Source organism: Lissotriton vulgaris, chromosome 2_1, assembly GCF_964263255.1.
Source record: "Lissotriton vulgaris chromosome 2_1, aLisVul1.2, whole genome shotgun sequence".
In the NCBI taxonomy this organism is placed as follows: domain Eukaryota; kingdom Metazoa; phylum Chordata; class Amphibia; order Caudata; family Salamandridae; genus Lissotriton; species Lissotriton vulgaris.
In genome coordinates, this window is record NC_141687.1 from 1,469,273,418 (window position 1) to 1,469,294,338 (window position 20,921).

Sequence of the window (20,921 nt, forward strand, 5' to 3'; positions counted from 1 at the left end):
ATGGGTCCGCATTCTCTCCACCAAATGTAGAAGCTCAGTATTTAACTGTGAAAATAAAAAGATCAATGATAACAGTGAAATAAACAATTCGCTCTCAGCACATTTGTTTGCAAGATTTATTGGGAACCCAATCAGAATGCAATCACAATGCAATATACGTTCAGCACGGAGACCTGAGCAAAGCTTACTGAGTGCCCAATTGGCATGACAGTGCAGAGACATTTTATAGGCAGAGAACTCTACCGGATGTGCATCATAGCATACGTAACCTAGATCAGAATATGTCCTGCTGGACCAATCAATGAAGGGCGATTGTGGCATGATACCCTTTTAAGGCTCAAAGTGTGTCTATACCCTAGTGTTGCTGCCCACGTGTCATCTACAAGAGCAGATTTGGGTTTTCCCCTAAAGGTGAAATCTGTGCCTCTGGTATACGTGGACTTGGTACGTACATGACCGGCCATGCCTGCAGGTCATGTCGACATGATTTACTGAAAATGTGCAGTTTTTCAATAGCTAGCTGAAAGCTGGAAGCTGGTATGTTTATTCTCGGAAAAGCCTTGCGTTGCTTGCACGTTGCAGCTGACTGGGACTGACTGACACACAAAATGGAGCGTGCAACCATTTTGTGGATTTCTGCTGGTGTCTTTCTTTAGTAGCTCAAAGAAGACTATAGGCCTGAAAACATATGTATTTGGTATCATGTAAATGTCTGCTTCGTCACTTCTATATATTTACAAGGCCAAATATGTGTCCATAGCTACTTATGGAGCAGGCATATGGGGCTATGCAGACATAAATTCACTGCAGATCGCGGAAAATACTTTCCCTAAGTTCCTTCTGGCCTTACCACAAAGCACCTCAAATTATATTTGCCACCTGGAACTAGGCATCCCATATTTGGAAGACACTATTAAGACCCAGCCTGTCCTTTGGCACAGAATTTGATTGTCAGATGAAACTGGTTTTAATCGCTATATATTGGCAGATGCCTTGAAGTCTGATGGTGTCAAATATATTAGATGGTTGGAGTATGTGAAAATGTTCCTTACAAAAATAGGACTCCCAGAATATTTCACAGAGCAGTCTTCGATGTGCGGTGTATCTAGGAAAGAACTTAAAGCCAGCTGTATGGGTCTTCTGGGAGAAACTAGAGCAACCAATGAAATGAGAAAGCCGACGGCATAAGCCCACCACTTAACTCTGCTGACTCCAACAATCCAGCCATACATATTTTTAACAGATCAAGACTTTGATAATTTTTTGTTGACTCGTTTCAGATTGAACATTTTATTTAGATCCCTAAGTTTTCCTGTAGTTAACGACTTATCTAGAGATTTGCTTAAGTGTCCGTGCGATGACATATCACCACAATCAACTATTCATATCATGTTTTTCTATAACTATTACGTTGCATTAAGAAAGAGATGGATTGTACCTGTTTTAAAGCGTTTTGGTCTTAAATGCTGTCGACCAGCATTTTTAGCATTGCAATTTTTAGAAAATGAATTTGTAATTGCATCTGTTATTGTGTTTCTTAAAAATGTTTTTGTTTTTAGTTGTTGGAAATCCATGATTATGTGATAGGTAAATATGTACCTTGCTGGTTAAGAAATTATATATAACCTGTATTTTATTGTGCTTTTATGGTTATAGTTTACTATAACCGAATAAATAAATAAATAAATAAATACATGCTCAATTAATGAACATCAATAAATATGTACAAGTATTTGATTAAAAGCTACCACAATTCTTAGTAGGTAAATACATCTATATGGTTTTTAATCTGTTTATATAGCATATTACACATATACTGCAACCTAAAGTGTCACTCGGTGGGGAAAAGACCACTGTCCAGATCAGTAGGACATTGCTTCAAGTCAATAGCATGGGAGCGGTAAAGAAGCTTCTGTCAATGAAAGAGCTTCATGAGCAAGAGAATTGCGAAAATTGAAGCAAATGAGCCATCCTTTTTGAATGCTGCAAAACACGTTAAAATGAAACTTTACAGTAAAACCTTTCAATTGTCATAGCCTTTCAATCCTAATTACAGCATTTGTGGCACATAAACTATATCTGTGTTTCAGAACTGTTTTGCTGGTATGACATTGGGTTCCAGTTTTTTGGGGTTGATATCTGTACTCGTTGAAATGTATTTTCATTACAGCGCATGAAGTTATCACACACGTTGCTTCCATTGGTATTAATGAAGAGGGAGAGACCTATCCCATTAATATTCAAGAAATTCAAAGCCGAGAACATTATAATAGTCCAGCAGGTGCGTAAAAAGCCCAAACTCTATTGGAATCAAATGATGCTGTACATAGCATATCATCTATGCGAGTGTTTGTGCTTTTGTGGGCCTTTGTTTTCCATTAAAACTGTGGGGTGGATTTCTATGATCCTTAGGCTGTTGTTCTGACCAGAGCATGTATTGGTAATGCATTGTTAGGCAGTGTTCTTTAACGGCATGAGTTTACGATGGTGCGGGATGGCAAGGCGAGACAATGAAGTTCCATATCCGTGGAGGTTTTTGACACTTTATCACTGGATTACAGAAGTAAGAGCAGAAGTAAACAAGCTCTCAGGGAGCCAGGTGAAGATGTTGCACAGTCAGCGTTCCCCTTGAAAGGAAGGAAGGAGGGTCCTGTGGACTCCTTAAGCAGCCCCCTGCAGTAGGGTGCACTCACTCAGTGCCCCCACCTGAAGAAGGATCTCCTTTCAAATGAGGCCAGGGGTTTTCCTCTACAGTGAAAGGCAGACTGACAGATTTAAACAGCTGGTCTGTCTTTCACTAATACACTACTCTTATGCTGGCATAAGTTCACAGCTGAGCTTGGGTTAGGGCATTGACTGTAATAAGGTGCACCGACTCAGTCTGCAGCAGGCTCCCCCATAAAAAAGTGTGCCTTACCGTTAACAGAGACAGGCCACTTTCTAGCTATGCTTTGAGGGCAGATCACTTTGGAAAGATAGCTGAAGAAATCTTGCAGTCTTCTAGTTCAGACAAAATTAGGCCCGGTGGATTAAATAGACACACTTAATTTAGTGTGTGAATACGAGACACAATAAATCTCTGCCAGTTTACTAACGTGTGAAAAGGCTGTAGTATTACATTATTTTCTTAAGCATTGATGTCCAGACCACTTTAACAAGAGGAGTCAGAAAGGGAGACTTAAACTGAATAAAAAAGGCAATAACCTATTTGTTATACCCTGCTGGCGACTGCTACAAAACTGGTACCCTGATGGAGATAGGACCAATTCAGAAGACCACCAGATCCCCCTCTAGTTCTGTCTGTGTGTTTCAGTGCCTAAATACATCCATTGTACCCTTGAAAGAGATAACAGTTTTTCAATATGCAGCACATAGTGTTGCAAGTCCTCCTGATCATATTCATGAGCAGCGCCTCCCCTTAAAATCTGTGGCGTCGAATAGTTCAAGATCACACTGCCTAGAGCTGGGCCCTTGGGGTTAAAAGGTCCCCGTTTTATCCGAGACGCACTGTTTCCTTCACTCTCAGCTCGGAGGCATACTTGGTATAACAATTCCAGAAATACAGATTACAAACCATTCCTAGTAAGTGGAGTAGTGATGCTGCAAACACATTTTTATGAGGCATTTATGGATGAGAAAGTTTTATATTTTTATGTATAATTTTCACTGTGAGCCATTAACGTGAATACTGGCTTCTGAGTCCAGTTATTAACTGCTATGGAGTCAGCAACATTGAAAATTCGTTTTTCATTGCTGTTGTGTCACCAAAGGTACTGCTTTCCTTCCCTGTATGTATAGAGGCACAATTGAGGCAGCAGAACAGCAGATGACTGACTATCTACTACCTCACTTTCCCTTTCCACCTTTCTTGAGTTGTCATTAGATCCAAAGGACGTGGAGGAACATGATTAGTGTCAGCAGGAATTCAAGGCCATGCTGATACAATATCAGGAATCGATGGTATGGATGCCGATGCTGACTCTGTGCCTGCTTAGGAGTCTGACTACAAACACCTAAGAGAGTAAGCACTAGGAATAAGACTCTGAGGGAAACTGGGAATACGGATCAGGGAAGGAAGAAACACTGGAATGGCCCGGCGAAGTCCTCAGGGCTGCCGCCCTAAGTATGGCACACACAGTATAGTATTATTATGTGCATACATAAATAGTAAGCATATTATAGGTATTATGCCAACTAGCTGACAGTACTCACCACTGTAGGCTAAGACATCCCCCACACTAAACACTCCAGTAGCAGACACAGAGGAGAGGTGTAGACAGTAGCAGCGGGGTTCCAGGAACCGGTTCATAGCTGTAGCAACTGAAGCGAAGTGGTGCAGAGGGGAACCGAAGGGAGTGGTAAAACAAAGGTGAAGGCGAAGGGAAGGCCAGATGTGAACTGGTATATAGGAATCAAGATCGCATGCCAAAACATTAGTGCCATCCCCTCCCTCTTGAATCAATCTGGAACCTGGGGAAGTGCACAGAAGAATTCCTAACAGCAGCAAGACCAGGCCCGGCAGGTGTGAGGCCAAGGGAGGACTTTTTCCTAAGAAAAACCTAACATTAATTTCATGGAACATCGCCGGGAGCAGCAAGATCGGCGAGAACAATAACCTGAGGCGATTCCTGGAGACAGGAGACATACTCTGCCTTGAAGAGACATGGGCATTATCTAGCACACCACTGGCAGGGTTCTACAAACATCATGTTCCAGTAATAAAAAAAGAACCTTTTTGGTTGCCTGTCTGGCGGTCTATCAGCTTACATAAAACACTCAAGCCCCCATGCAGTAACAAGAATAAACCTAAATTCACCTGGGCTGCAAGCCCTACAAATCGAAGGCCTGAAACACACACTACAGCCCATGTGCCTCCTAATAATAAACTGCTACGTCAATCCACCACAAACCATCATGAAAGATCAGTTGGAGGCATTGACATTGGAAATAGATAATCTCCTAAAAAAATACAAAACTCATCAGGTAATCCTAGCTGGGGACTTTAACCTGAAGGACCTCGTCAATGACGTACCCTTCATATCGAAGGTCGGGAAGGCCTGCACCCTCTCGCGACTTACTGGACAACCATAAGCTATCTTCAACTTATGCTGTGAAAGCAATACACTCGAATGATGGGCAACTACAGCCGACCTTCCGGGACATCTCGAGAATCGACTATATCATGGTCAGCGAAGCAATGGCGGCCAGCCTGGAAGACTTTAGATGTGTGTGAGATTCTTGTAAAGCGCACTGTTACTCTACCCGAGTGTCCTGGCGCTGTAGACCGCTGGGGAACCCGTCCTGGTTTACCCTGTGAGATGGTCCCTTTCTGGGTATCTCCAGGGTGAAACCAGGCATCCCCGGCGTCTGTGGGGGGCCGTTGTAGAGATGAGGCAAGCTTAATGCCCAAAGTTACCGAGTGTGTTCCCTGGTTAGAGTAGGCACTGAGGCGAGAATTATCGAGTCCGTTGACCCCTGGTCCACGACCCTGCCGCGTCAGGAATTGAACCCTGGTCCCGGGCCGTTGTCTGCTTACAGGTCTGACTCCTCTAACCAGTGAGCCACACCTCTCTCTTTATAGTCGAGAACAGGTTGGAAAGCGATCACAGGCCACTAATAGCAGTTTTCACGCTGGAAGTTCCATCTGCCTTTACGTTTCAAGCCATCAGAGAGTCCAGGGGGGATGAAAATTACAGCCTCTCAAGGAGAATTAGATGGTCAGACAAGACAGGCGCGAAGCTTCAAAATTGTCTGGACCTAAAACAGGATGAGATCCCAGTAATGGCGTCTTCACCGATAAAAATCTGGGAGACCATAGTTAAGGAGATAGAAACGAGCTTGGACCATCCCCAGACACAACGCTCAAGGCCCAAAAAGAAATCAACAGGTTGAAGCATCCGCCCAGCCAAGGACATACGCGATACCAAACACCTCTTGCGTAAGGCACTTGTAATAAAGAAAAGAGGAGGCAGACAAACAGATGGGACACCGATTGCATCATTGAGGGCAGCCCTAAAAAAGAAATGGTGAAAACACAAAAAAGCTCACATAGAAAGGGAATGGATCAACGTTTTTTCCCTGCTTAAACAGAAGAATTCAGCAGGATTATGGAGACACATAAACCGGCTAAGTAGCAGAGAAGCTCATAGAGAAAACAGTGTGGCAGAGCAAGACTGACTGGTCTACGTAAAGCAACTATACTCAATCGCTCACGTAAACACAAGCAACACAGAAGATCTCAACTGCGGGGTGGACTCTCTCCACCTATCAAGGTTTAAGACCGAAGAAACAACCTCTAGCCCCCGAAATCTACCTGAGGGTCAGCAGGACGAGGCAGAGATGCGTTGCCCACCGTCAGCCCAGATAAACCCCCAAATGGTCATTAAGATACATACGATTTTGAGGAATGATGGGGCCCCTGGGCCAAACGGGATACCCGCCCCGATTTTTAAAAAGGCCCCCTATTTTTGGGCATCCATCCTTACTCCTCTCTACAACCGATCCTTAATGGCAGCAATAACCCCCGATTCATGGAGGGGCTCCATACTAGTCCCTATTTTTAAAAAAAGGGGATCGTCTAAAGCCATCAAACTATAGGCTCATCGCTCTGCTCGACATAGAAGCAAAGGCCTACGCCCGCCTCAAACTGAAGGACCTGGAGACATGGGCAGAAGGAAAAAGCATCATCCCCTGCCATCAAACAGGCTTCAGACCACAATCATCAACAATGGACAATATTCTGGCGTTAGTGCACCTAGCAACTGAAGCCATAAAAAAGAAAAAACCCTCCACTCTTTTCTGCTTCATTGACTACAGCACATCCTTCGATAAAGTGGTACGAAATAGGCTATGGCGGAAATTAGAAAACTGGGGCGTTCCGCCAAACCTACTGAAGGCAATTAGATCACTTTACGAAGGCACCTGGGTGCGGGTCGAAACCAGCGCCGGCACAGTGTCCCCCAAAATAACAACTAACGACGGGCTGAAACAAGGATGCGTGTTGGCGCCCATCCTCTTTAACCTGTATACGGCGGATTTGGGGGACGCCCTAAAAGGTGCCAGCCTAGTTGCACCGAGATTAGGCAGCATGAGGCTGTCTGTGCTACAATATGCCGATGATACAGCTATAATGGACCACACGAGGGTGGGCCTACAGAGAGCCCTAAATGCGTTGAATCAATTCAACAAAGATAACAACCTTATAGTCAACCAAGGGAAAACTAAGGTTGTCATTTTTGGGAGATACCACCTGAAAAAGAAAGTGCAGTGGCTAATGGGAGACCTGCAAATGAATACAGTAGCAGAGTAGAACTATCTATGGGTTTGGCTTACTGAACGGGCCAAGGCAAATGTCCACCTGAAACAGCAGTCGCCCACGGGCAATAAGGTGATATTCCTGTTAAAGCAACTGAGCTTACACCTGATAAGCCCCACTGCCGGACCAATATTAACTGCCTTAAAAGCAAAATTGCTGTCAGCCATCAGTTAAGGCCACTAGGCTTTTCCGGGGTCACTGGACGCCCTCCTCATCGCTATCCAAGCCAAAGCATATAAATCAGTCTTTTCTATCCCAAGGTCAGCAAGGAAGTCAAGACAAAGATTGGAGCTAGGCCTGGTAAGGCCAGACCTGATGTGCCAAGGAGAGATCATAAAACGATACTTAAGGATTTTAAGGGCCCCAACAAATTCCTTAAGTCACCAACTGGGAGTCATCTTCGAGTGGCCAAGATCAGCATGGCACACCAGCCTCCGCAAAGCACTCAAGACTTTAAAGATCGAAGAAAAGAGCATACCACTGCCAGAAATCCCACTAAATGCATGGAAAAAAGTCATAAACAGACAAGTCCGCAAAACCTCATTTGATATGGATCTTGGATCTTAAATCCTTCGCTATAGCCCCCACGTAGACCCGCTGAACAGCTCCTACATGATAGGCAAGGCACAACCCTACCTAAATGAGGCCCTGACACCACAAGCCAGAACCAAAATCCTCTCCATGAGACTATGCACTCTAGAAATCACCGAATTCAACCCCGCATGGGCTCGCAAGGGAGAAATCACAAGCTGCAGACTGTGCCCAAACACAATGGAATCCTGGCTTCACCATTTATGCTGCTACCCTGCCCTCAGGAACGAACGTCGCCGACTTCTTTGCCCAGTCTGTATCGCCAAAGGAATCAAGATATGTTGTGAAGCATCAGCCTTGTGCTTTTCTAAAACAACCACGATGACCTTGGCGAGTCTGGGAAATTCATTCATCTGATTAGAATGGCTTTAAAGGTAACTTACAAATACAAACAAATCAGGGCCATCAGCGAGGTATAACAATGGGGATAATGCAGCCTGCCCTCGAATGAGGGAAGAGCCCTGATGCTACTCACCCATCCTACAGAGATCACACCCCATCAACAGCTCTAAATGGAAGGGCCAAGGAGAACGATCTACAGACTACTGAAGCAGAAAACCTATAAAGCCTACGCAGCTGTCTAAGAAACTCTGTACAAGGACTCATGATAAAGACCTGGTGCTGGCAGCCCAAGCGGGTGCAGAGGAGAGGAGATATAATACCTGAACAACAACAAAAAGTTTTAACCAGCAGCTTTCATAGTTTTAATGTGATCAATCTTTTATTTACCAGTTTTATGCTTTTTTACTGTAATGATTTTAATCAGTTGAACAGTTAATAAAATAAGTGACTGAGCAGCATAGACTTAGATTTTATTTCAGAATTGAAGATCAGATTCAGCCTTCTTGCAGACTCCCTCCAGATACTGACCACGGGTTAATGCCACAACGGTCAGACTTTATTACCTTTTTCATATTGTCTGATCTTCAGGAGCAGTTCCGTCTCTGGAGCCTTAGAGCATTAAACCACAAATTTGAGTCATTAGGGGCATAAAGTTGAAAAAACAAGTCCTGTGCATATCCCGAAATTACAGGACCCCTGCTTGTTCCATAGGTTAGTTGTCAGTAGTACGATCTGTGAAGCCAAGGATGGCCGATCCGAATGATTCACATTGAATGCCACCAGCATCAGGTGAACTTCAGTGCATTGTGGCCATGTCGGGTTGCACAGGTCTCTGACTGGTGCCAACCTGACATGCGCACTTCAGACTTCAAATCACTGCTGCTCCCTTTGATAGCCCAGAGGAGCACAACACAGTCCCCCTATGTCTCCTTTGGAGCGCTGGGTTCACCCGTCCAAACCCATCCTTGCTTTGCTCTTATGTAGCTTTACGTATTAAAAGTATACGAGTTAACCCAGGATTGGTTGATGCAGACCAGCCTGTACCCGCAAGCCCGTACTTTCAAGGCAGCGCGGGGTAGGATGAATATGAAGGATATGGCCAATCTCAGCCTTGCTTTATTTAAAAGCCACACAGTAATTGGTCATGTTCTTTATTGGTGACGCGATGGCGCAGCTCATCCCCTCATGTACTGCATGAGGGACAGCATTCTGCATGCAAGGAGTGATCCGTTGCCTGCTTCGCAGGCCTCATGCAGACTTAGATGAGAGCAGAGCACGCTCATTGTTTGCCTGCTGGCTGAGGTCCAGTCAGTCCGTTCTTGCTGCTGCTGTACTGTCTGACTCGGCGTGCCATCATCTTATCAATGACCCAGTGCGACCTGCTAACTATGTACACAGGGTAATTGTTTTTTGTTTCTCTGTGCATGTTCTCCTTCTGACTCGAGGGACATAGCGATATCGCTGACTATGTGCCAGGCTAAGTGTAATGTGACTGCATCTAGCATTGCTGGTCTCGGGCCCGCAAGGACAGATTCAGACCCGTCATTGAGGGAAATCAGTCGGTGAATGGTGGCTCGACTGTGCCTGCCCCCGGGTACAGGTAGGTAGATTAGAGAGCAGGGCGGGACACTGCCGCATTTGGCAGCCATTGCATATTTGGGTGTAAGACTGGCAGAGCTCGCTGTGTATATTTAGCTAACCTGTTCTGCGGGAGGCCCCGCCCAGCAGCAGGGACAGGTGCTCAGGAGGTCGGTACAATGGGTGGGCTCCCTCGACCAGAGTACTGATGTAACCACGTGGTACTGTGGCCGCAAACCTAGTTTCATAGGACCAAGAAATCTCAGCTCTCCTTAAATACACATAGTGAGCTTGGGCACATAGCAGTTCAAGCTATCTCGGTTTATCCTCCTACCCCCACAAAGATCTGCAGAACTGGGTTTCACTCTGTTGGAGCTGTATTCGAGTCAGTTAAAGAGTACACAAGATTTGTTAGATCTTCCTTTGGTTTGTCACGGGTACGTGTCGTTACCAGCGAGTCCGCGAGTATGAAGTGGCGTTCAGCTGAACGCCACTTCATACTCGCGGACTCGCTGCTAACGACACGTACCCGTGACAAACCAAAGGAAGATCTAATCGATATATGGAGAGATGAACTCTCGAATGTTGTGAGAATTTATGAGGAGAACTACACACACAAGTGACTAAATACAAGTGGAAGTCCGGTTTTTGATAATTGAACCACCTGAGGTTTATACTTACTGGACTAGAGGAACTTATAGGACATCATTTCTTATGATACTGCCCTGAAGAAGTCATTTGTCTTACTGACTTGACGAAACACGTGTTGGCTGCGTCTTATCAAATGGTGGATCGAGGATGTGAATATAATTGAAGGATTGGACATTAAATTGATCAGTGAAAACTACAAAAAGACTTTGTACTATTGGATGAGTGCTCGGAGGAATACCTAATTGCTTACAGTACCACTTAGTGGTCATCCTTTAGGGCTGTGGTAACCAGCCCCCTTCCTTCTTTTGAGCACCACACTAACGTGTTTGCGAATTTACATGTACCTTGATTGTGCTGTGCGCTCCGATTAACTGTTACCTATTGTCTGTTACACTAGATTTGTTGTCTTTGGCCCTAATACATAGCTGGTGCTCATTTAAAGCGCTCCAAGGCACTTGAGCTGAGTTCGCACTATTTAAAACTGCAAATGGAATCTCAATTTCTGCCATCACTTTGAACACCTTTTGCCATGCATTCTTTTAGGTGGTTAACCAGTCTGCGGGAGAATGGGGGATGGGCGCCAAGGCACCGATTCCACCATTGCTTTAATCAAGGAAGGGATGCGCGATGATGTGCAGTCCAGGCCTGCTGGACGTTAGGACTTGGCCCACCGAGTTGCAGCCATTTCACGGCTTCCCTGACCCTGCATTGTGGCCTGAGTGTTCAATATTATTAGCACAAGTGATTTTTGGGGCACACCAGTAGGTGGGGGGGGGGGGAGCACTGACACGGACACCAGCTTAGTGTGATAAAGGCCGCTTTATTTGGAATCAGGTGCACCTACACAACACCCACCTGGCCTGTGCCGAACAAAACTAAAGCTCGCTAAATAGCAACTGCCTAACGCCCCCCCCCCCCCCCACCCCCACCCCTAAATGTATCCCCAACAGTGCAACAAAGTGTCCACATCCGCTCAGCAACCTACCCCCAACTGCAATGACCTCAGTGACCTTCCTGACCTCCGCTCCCCATCTGCCCATACAGCCCCAGGCCTCCTGTGACTACCCCCTTTCTCTTAGGGAAAAACGCCACTCGGAAGCCGCTTACGACTTCCGACCCCCCTAGGACTCCTGCCTCCTGGGATACCTGAGCACCCCCAAAGCCCCGTCCAGCGCCTCCTTCAACTGCACTATGTACAGTTCCATGCCATACCTGGAGAGGTGGACCCCATCCTCCCTGAAAAGATACACCGCCCTATAGCGTAACTCCGGGTGAACCATCCTCCCTACCCCTTCTCTTGCACAGAAATCCCCCATCTCTCGGTTAATCTTCCTCCGTGCCCTGTCAATCGCCCCGGGCGCTCAGCTCCCCTCCACACCCGCCTGGGAATCAGCTCGGACCAGATCACATGACACCCCGCCCATTGCTTCTTGACCTCCCTCAGGTCCCTCTTCATTTGTTTGACCAAAGCCAACCCCTTGCACTGCACCAAGTCGTTTTCACCTAAGTGAATCACCACCACATCCGGACACACACCCCCCCTGACCACTGTATTCAACAAAGGCAACAATTCATGCCAACGCATGCCCCCTTTGCCCCTCCAATGACAACGATACAATCCTCCATCCAATCCCAAATTGAGTGCACAATGCTTTTCCCACTCCGCCTGCTCGGCCCGCTTGACAAATGAGTGACCCACCACATACAAATTCAACACTGCCACCTCCGGCCCCGCCACAGCACCTGCAAAGAGACACATATCAGAATTCGGAATTACAGTAACGACACCCCCTCCACCTCTCGCAGCCTCACATACGTCCGGTAGCAGTCCGACTTCCACCGTCCCAGCCTCTGTATCTCCTCCTTCCCCCACCCGCTACGTGCCGCCTCCGTCGCCGCCCCAATCCTGAAGGAGTGAGTCCCGAAAGCGAAGGGGTCCTCACCCAAGCCTCGCAGGGCGCGCCGCAGCACCCACAAAGCCTGTGCCGCCGTCACCCCGCCCCCACCGCCCCGGCCAAACACCTCTCCTGCTCCTTCCCGCCGAACCGCCATCAGCCTCCTGCCCCACGCCGCGGGACACACTCCCTCCCGCACCCCCGGGCCCAGGACCACCCAGGTTCCGACCCCCCTCTGGTCCGTTTTCGAGCGCCACAGCCGCACCGCCACTTCCCGTGACCGCAAGTCCACATCCTCCCACACCACGCCCGGCACCCTCTGATGTTTAATGTCAGTGGTTGGTAATTCTTTATTTAGATATAAAAAACATATCTTTAAAAGATTGCACAAGTCACATTGTGTACAGTTTTATGAATAAAAAATTATAAAAGAATAAAATGTGACCGTAAGCATAATAATTAAAACCTTTCAGTTTGTAAGTTAACTTTCCCCGTTGTTGCAAGGTCTATTAAAGTGCAGGTTTCCATTTTATCAATCAGCTATATGGCCTCAGCAATGTCCATATTATCTAGGTTGCGGTAAGCGTGCTGAATGAATTTGGACAGATTTATGTTTAAGACAATGTTATCTGGAGACATAGCAGCAATGATGGCGTGCCTGCAGGTCCGAATACCAAGCCTGTTCCATTCTGGCTTGAGGAGGCATCGCCGCTGGAAATTGAATGAGGGACAGATGCAGAGCACGTGTAAGATTGTTTCTGTTGCTGACCCGCATCCTCTGCATGTTGTGTCTTTTTCCTTACGACGCCAGGTGGGAAGATTTTGGAGTCTTAGAGCAATCAGACAGCGCTTTAGATGAAGTGCAAATGTCGTGGAGAGGTAGGCAGCAGGGGTCAATCGTTTGTAGGAGTTAACTACCGCCCAGGAGTGGCTGCGTTTCGTGACAAGAACTTTGTCCGAAGCCAGAGATTTCAGTCTTACACCTTTTTTGATTATGTTTTTAAAAACAGTCTGACTGGGGTTAAGAGCCCAAAGATCGGCAGCTGACATTTGATGGATGTAATCATTCAGAAGGCGCCCAAATGTTCCCCCTGGATTAGTCTTGTTGATTTCTATCCATATTAGGGATTCTAGTGTGCCTGGTTCGGCCTGTCTCAATTTATGACATAGCTTAAGGTAAGCTCCAACGTTAGTGGCTTCATAGTTGGTTAATCCCGGCTCTAGACTGATCTGAGCCGGGGAGGCAGCGCTCGGTAAATGAAGTACCTTCCTGTAGATTTTAGTTGTATATTTGTTAAGGGCAGTGTTCATTTTGCCTTTGAAGATCTCTATGCCATACGAAAGTGTTGGCCCAATTTTTGCTCTGAGGACTTCTAATAAAGAGGCAAAGGTTGGGCCTGAGAGTTTCTTCGATAGCTTGGCTAAAGATACCACTAAGGCCGTAGTTTTAGCTGCGATCACACTGCTTTGCTTTGAGAAGCTACTCCTTGCGTCCAGATGGACGCCTAAATATTTGTATGATTGGCCGATCGAAAGGCTTGTGTTATGAATTGACCAACCACCGCCGCTGTAGTGTTTCTTGCCAAATGGGACTATCAGGGTTTTCTCCATGTTAATTTCTAACTGGTTGTCGGACGTGTATTTTGATAGTTCAGCAAGGAGCCTTTGTAACCCTACTCTAGTGAGGCTAAACAAGGCCAAATCGTCAGCGTATAAAAGGTTACATAATGCCGCACCTCCTATTTTGGGTGGATGGCTATTTACCTTGTCTAGAGTGCTTGACAGGTCAGCTATGAATAGGTTAAAGAGAAGAGGGGCCAGCACGCATCCCTGCTTGACACCTCGTGAGGTCGCCCGGCACCCCCTTTGTGCCCAAAAGCTCCGACACTCGAAACGCCCCGTAAAACAGCCAAGACATCAGGGTCGCGAATCGCACCGTCTCGCCTTCATCCCTGCACACCGCTGCCAGCGCGCCAATGATTCCTTCCAACAAGGCCACCGTGATCGGACGCCGCAAGTGAACCGCCAAGCCCCTCTCCCTCGCCCACCCCTCCAACAGCCGGGACCCCAGCTCCCCCGCCGACGGTGAGAAACCCCACCACAACTTCCCCATGAACGCCACCGCCGACAACTTGCCCGCAATAGTGACCCGTGACAATCCTTTGTCCATGAGTGCCAGCATAAACCGTACCTCCTGTTCCTCGCGCTGCCACCGGTCCCCTCGCCTTACCGCGCCAGACAGCAGGAATTCCTCCCAAGCCTGTTCGTAGGGCTTCCACGTGGACACTGCTACGGACGTCTTCACCAGCTGAAGGACCCGGGCTCGCCCACCGACCACATCTCTCCCGGCACCTGCGTCCTGACCTCTTCCGCCGCCGTGGCTAGCCCATGGAACCTCTCCCACTTTGAACGAGACAAAGCATCCGCAATGTCATTGTCCACCCCCGGAACGTGGCGCGCCTGAAACAAGATGTTGTTCTCTAAGCTACGCAACACAAAAACCCTCATCAACTTCAACACCTGCGGGTCCCTGGCCGACTGCCTATTCACCACCTGCACCACCGCCATGTTGTCCACTCGAAACAACACGCGCTTATGTGCCAGCTCTCCGGCCCATACCATGACCGCCACCACCAACGGGAACAATTCAAAAAACGCTATGCTCCGACCCCCCGCCTGCCAATGTGCCGGCCACTGCTCTGCGCACCATCTTCCATCCCAGTACAAGCTGAAGCCGCCTACGCCTGCCGCATCCGAGTACATGGTGACATCCCACTCCCAATCCTCCGCCGGCGCCATGGGCACTCCGTTGAACCGTTCCAAGAACGCCCGCCACATACGTAGATCCTCCTTCATTCCCACCGACAACCGCACATGGTGGTGAGGCAACGACAACCCGGACAACGCCACTCCCAAACGCCGGCAGAAAGTTCGACCTGCCCGCACCACCCAACAAGCAAAGTTCAAGTGCCCCAACAACACCTGCACCTCTCGCACCATCACCTTCCTTTTAGCCAGCATTTCCGCCACCAACCCCAGCATGGCTGATTTCTTATCGTCCGGTAGGCGTGCTTCCATGGCGACCGAGTCGAGCTCAATACCGAGAAAGGACAACACCGCACTCGGACCGTACGTCTTCTCTGGCGCCAGGGGACCACCAAACTCCCCCATCAACCCGGCCAAACCGTCCAGCTGCCGCTGGCAGTCCACCGTACCGGGCCGCCCCACCAGGAAAAAGTCATCCAGGTAGTGCGTCACTGACTCCGAGCCTGTGCGCCTGGAAAAGACCCACTGCATGAAGGAACTGAAACGCTCATAAAGCGAGCACGAAATGGAACACCCCATCGGCAGTGCCTTGTCCACAAAGATGAGTCCCTCAAATTGAATCCCCAGCAGCTGGTGATCCGCCGGGTGGACCGGAAGGAGCCGGAAAGCCGACTTGACATCGCATTTCGCCATCAATGCGCCCCTCCCTGCCGCCGTAACTAGCCTTCTCGCCACGTCCACCGACGAGTATGTCACCGACGCCAGGTCCGCCGCGATGTAGGCATTGACCGACTCCCCCTCCGGCCATGACAGATGTTGTATCAACCGGAATTGCCCCTCCTCCTTCTTGGGCACCACCCTAATGGGGGAGATGATAAAGCCAGGCATCTGCGGCTCCGTGAACGGGCCCGCCATCCTCCCTTCTCTGACCTCTTTGAACAGCTTCCCCCGCACAATACTTTTGTGCGTGTTCACCGACTTCAGATTGTCCGCCCAGCGAGCAATCCGGGGGCCCTCATAGCCCAGTCGAAACCCTTCCCGAAAACCGCGGCGCAGCACCTCAGCATCCTCCGCCCGCGGATATGCCGCCAGCCAGGGCTCCATCCGGTCCAACCTAACCGGCGTACGAGCCTTTGCCCAGAGCGCCTGCTCCCCCCCCCTCTGACACCACCCCTCCCCCCCCTGTCCTCCCCCTCCTTGGGGACCTCCATGCCCGGACTGCTGGCCCGGCGGGCCCCCGGGCCCCCAGCACCACAGCGCTGGGTGCCCCCTTCCGTCGAGCACTCATGCCTAAAACGGCACGCCGCCCGTCCGCACGAACCTCTATTGAAATCCCAACAGGCCCCGACCGTGGCCTGGCTGTTGGACTCTCCCCGCCCCACACCCCCCCTCGGGTGGGGCGCGCGGCATAGGGGGGCGGCCCAAGCGGCAAACCGCTGGCCGTATAGATGGTGTGGCCGAAATTGGCCCCGCCCATCGTCTGCTGGTACAAGTCCGCATCCAGCTCCCCCCACACCGCCTCCGGGTCAGCCGCCATGCGCGCCCGGAACTCCTCGTCACAGTGCGACCACGCGAAACCGCCCTATGTCACCTGCGCTCTCCGCACCACGTCCATGTATTTGAAGAGCGCCACGGAACGGTCCGGAAACTTCTCGCAGTACACACTCGCGTATATAAGGAAAGCCGCTGACCAGTTGTCCAGCATCAACGGCACTTTCGGGCGCCTGGCCAACTCCTGCTCTTCCTCCTTTGACCCTTCCTTGGACGTCAACTCCCTGTGGAGAAGCTTCAATATGTCTATGTACTCCCCCTTCCAAATCTTTTCCTTCGTCGCCAGCGACAGATGCGCTCCCAGCGGCTTTGACAGCCCCATGTACGGTAACTTACGCACCGGCACCACGCAGCTCTCTTTCCCCCCACTGGCCGCGCCTTTACCGGCGATCGCCTCCGACCCCGTCCGCGCACCTGCCTCAGCGCCGTGCCGTCCGTGCCCACTCCCGCGTCCTGCACGTACCGCCCACGCACCAGCCGCCAGCCGTCCCCCCCTTCGCCCCCCGTCCCCCTGAGACCTGCACACAGCGCCGCTTGCCACTCCCCGCTCCGTCTCCCGTCTTACCTGGCGTCAAGGTCGGCGTCCTTGCTGAATCCCGCCGCCTAACCAGTGGAGCTGAGGGGGCCGTCACTCTAGGCACTTCCCGCCTTGCTGGTACCTGGAAAATACTGCCAACAACATTACTCGTCCCCCCTTCCTCCCGAATCTCCCCTTCCTCCGCGGACTCTCCATCTGCCACCTCCACACATTCCCGGACCACTCTTGGGGGTTCCATCCGGCTCAAACCCGCACTGTCCCGACACCTCCTCATCAAGCCACCCAAATCCACACTCCCACGCCTTCCAACTGTACACGCATCCGACTCATAAGTATGTGCATCCATCCTCACTCCCCTGCCCCCGGCGGCCGTAACAACCCTTCGGGGAGGGATCGGCGGAAATGACTCCCGCCGCCCGCTGCCGCGCTCCAGTGCTAGGTCCCTCGTGGGAGCTTGACCGCCCGCACAAGACAGAGCCGGCCTGTGAGAAGTTGGCCTGATATGTAGTGTTTCCAATTCTGGAACCACTTGGTATCAGTCCAAACAAACCCCAAAGATGTCTGGTTGTAAGTCAACCTTGTTAGACAAGCTATCCTAGTGGTAGCATGGACTAAGCAGCCTTAAAGGCTAAACTTAAGAGGTCGTGTTAAGCGAGCTGTTTTACCACATACAATCCTGTAATCAAATGAAAGGACACCACACAAGTATATATTATAAAAATATATGTGTTTATTTCTAAATTAATCCCCAGTACTCTTTATGAGGAAAGGGGCACAAGCGTTAAATCAAAAGCACAGTATAACATACAAAGTTGCACAATTACGGATGAGGGCCGGTGGCCACTCAAACCATATACTAAAAAAGTGGTATAAGAGATACCAATCGAACAGTGGTTAGGACTAGGGCCTAGAGAATCGCTGGGAGCAGTCAGGACTAGCAATGCTGAAGTCGGGAGTAGCCCACGGAATTCGGGTGCAGCACGGAAAGTGCGGCTTACACCAATGCAATGTCAATGGTGCGTAAAAGTTACACAAAGTGAGTTTAAAGTTACTTCCGCTGAACCTAGAGGAACAAAACTTAAGGCACAGACCCTAGAGGTGTGGACCAGTGTAGGAACACCGGCGTTGCAATGTTACCTCACCCACAGGAAGTGGGTGCACAGGGTCGAAGTGGCGTCGGGTTTTGACACGCAGGCTCTTGGTGCTTGGAGCTGAAGAAGCTGCAGGCGATGTGAAGCAGAAGTGTCCGGTGTGATCCAAGGGCGGATCGAAGTCGAGATGTACCTGAAAGCAGAGGGGACAGAGTCTGGGTCACTCAGCAGTGACCAGGGTGGAACCAGGACAGAACCAGGCAATGTCGGGCGCAATCAGGTGGTTGTCGAGAGGCTTCTCTCCGCTGTCACGTGGGCTCTGGGGCATCTGCGACGTCCAGGAGCGGGTCACGATCTGTCCCACGTAGGCTCTCGCCGTCAGCACCGTCGACTTCAAGATTGCAGCAAACACCACTTGGCAAAAGCAAAAGAAACCCACGGAACCGGGAGATTGCTTCTCACTCGAACCAGGAGGGTCAGAGTGGGGGCTCCTTTTCACAGGAGCTGGTGCAGATCTGGAGCAACCAGAAAAGCAAGTCGTATTCAAGTTTTCGTCGGCACAGGGGCCACAAGCCAGCTGGCAAGTGACCGGGCCAACACGTCGAGCCAACACGAGCAGAAGGGCCCCACGCAGCACTCGTCGAGTGTGGAGGGGGTAGCTTTGGTGCAAGTGTAGCTCGGGGTGGGGGCTTCTCAAACCCCGGTGTACAGCTTCGAGGGTCACTCGTGGGCTGCACGGTCAGCGTCTCGTGCCTTTTCAAGATGGCGTGCCCCACGCTTCCGGTCGCCTCCACGGGTCTCAGCTCTGCAGGGACTGTGGATCGGGCTGGGAGAAGGCAGGCAAGCTTGATCTCGTCGATCTCTGTCGCTCGAGTTCCGGCGGGAACTGCAACAAAGCAAGGGTCGAGGGCTGGATGGTGCCTGTTTGCACAGGGTGGTCACTCCTTGACCACAAGGGAGATTCTTCCGTCTTCTATGTTGAATAGAATGTCGAAGGGTCCAGAATTCGTTTCTTATGTTTCTTCAGGATGATCTGAGTTGCATTGGCACTGCTCCCACTCTTATTCGAATCTGGTGGGCTGGACATCCTGCTAGGTCCCCTCCTATGGGTGGGACCCAGGAAGGGGGTGGTTACACCCCTTTCCTTTGATCCAGGCTGCGCTGGGACTGGGGCTGGGATGCCCCAGAACCAGTTTGGCCGGATTATGCAAGGGGCAGCCTTGTGCTCCCCAGGCAGTGTCTGGTTTCTTTGAAACCTCCCTGCTACAATCCACTATCTCCTGTCTGGGGTGGTTTGACACCGCCCTGCGACAGGAAACCCTTTGTCCAGGCCACCATATGCTGAGTTTCGGTCAGCAGCAGGAGGCCAGACCCGTGTCTGTGGCAGAGGCATCCATTTTGTGGATCTGAGGCTCATTTTAAATCAACCGCGTTTCAGTAAAGTAACATGTCTTATCCCTCTAGAAGGGTGGAATGCTACCCCCGTCACCAGAACTGGCGAGGGGGTAGTATTCCAATTCGTATGACACCTTACACGACATGTTTTGATAAAGCCAAACCAAAGTTGCTATATAACCGCGAGGATTATAAGGCGCTTAAGAGTATATGGTATGGCATTATCCCGGATCAGCTTAGGGAGTTGTATGTAACGCTGTTTTCACTAAGCCAGCCAGGGGTGGCAAAAGCTATGCTTCAGCCCCTGGTAGGCCTTGGTGGCACCTATGCCCTGAGCACCTATAGTGCATGGTACAGGGGCTGACAAGGAGTCCATTTCCAATTGTGGTATGTACCTATAGCACATGTATCATACATTTAGAGAGAGAATAGCAGGCTGGGGGTCTGATTAGCAGGCCCACAGCCTCAGTAAGTCGAAAACCAGTGAAGCAAAAAGCAAAAATTGGGGTGACCATAGGATAGCAGACCCTACTCTCCTACACGGCCCATCCTCTCGGTGGTGTGGAGCTGCATGCTGCTCACCCGAGCGCCTCGCAAACAGCTTCTGCCAAGGAAAGAAGGTGGAGTCCAGCATACTGGGGTGAAAAAACCCGCCTTCCCCTCCCCACGCACCCCCCCCCACCCCCGCCCCGCCATTCCCCCATCCCACTGGCGACCCCGCCTCCACCCCGCCGAGTGGCCGCCGCGCCGCGAGGGGACCCCTCCGCCCCCCATGCCCCAACCACCCTCCAAGTCCCATCCCCCCGGGCCCCCCCACCCGCTCGACCCCCAACCGGGCCCCGCACCCCCTCTGACTTGGTGGGAGTTGCCTCTCTACTGCAACCTTTCCTGGCAGTGTCCGGGAAGGATGAGTAGATTCTTTCTACCTTGTGAGCAAAGAACTCTGCTACCTGATTGCATGACTCCTCCGACCAGGTCATGGGGGTCGCAGTACTCGAGAGGTCTGAGATCTCTTTATAAACTGAGAACAGTTCCTTCATAGAGTTGTCTGCTCCCTCGATCCTACTGCAGTAATAGAATTTCCAGGTCTTTCTAGTTAGGGTGTGATAAGCCTTAAGACCAGCTTTATATTCATCCTCTCTTTCTCAGAAAAGCTTCTCCTCCAGTGCCTCTCTAGCCGTTTGCATTCTGCTTTCTTACCCTGCAGT

The 20,921-nt window shown here is 50.1% G+C and overlaps 1 protein-coding gene across 2 annotated transcripts in view; it reads left to right on the forward strand.

Annotated features, from left to right (window-relative positions):
• The window catches only part of LOC147732780 (uncharacterized), a 635,036-nt gene that overhangs the window by 594,675 nt on the left and 19,440 nt on the right, over window positions 1-20,921 (forward strand). For both annotated transcript variants that reach the window (XM_086957331.1, XM_086957332.1), the window contains exon 9: window positions 2,171-2,281. In XM_086957331.1, coding sequence (XP_086813457.1) covers window positions 2,171-2,281 — 111 coding nt within the window. The remainder of the gene's footprint in view (window positions 1-2,170; window positions 2,282-20,921) is intronic.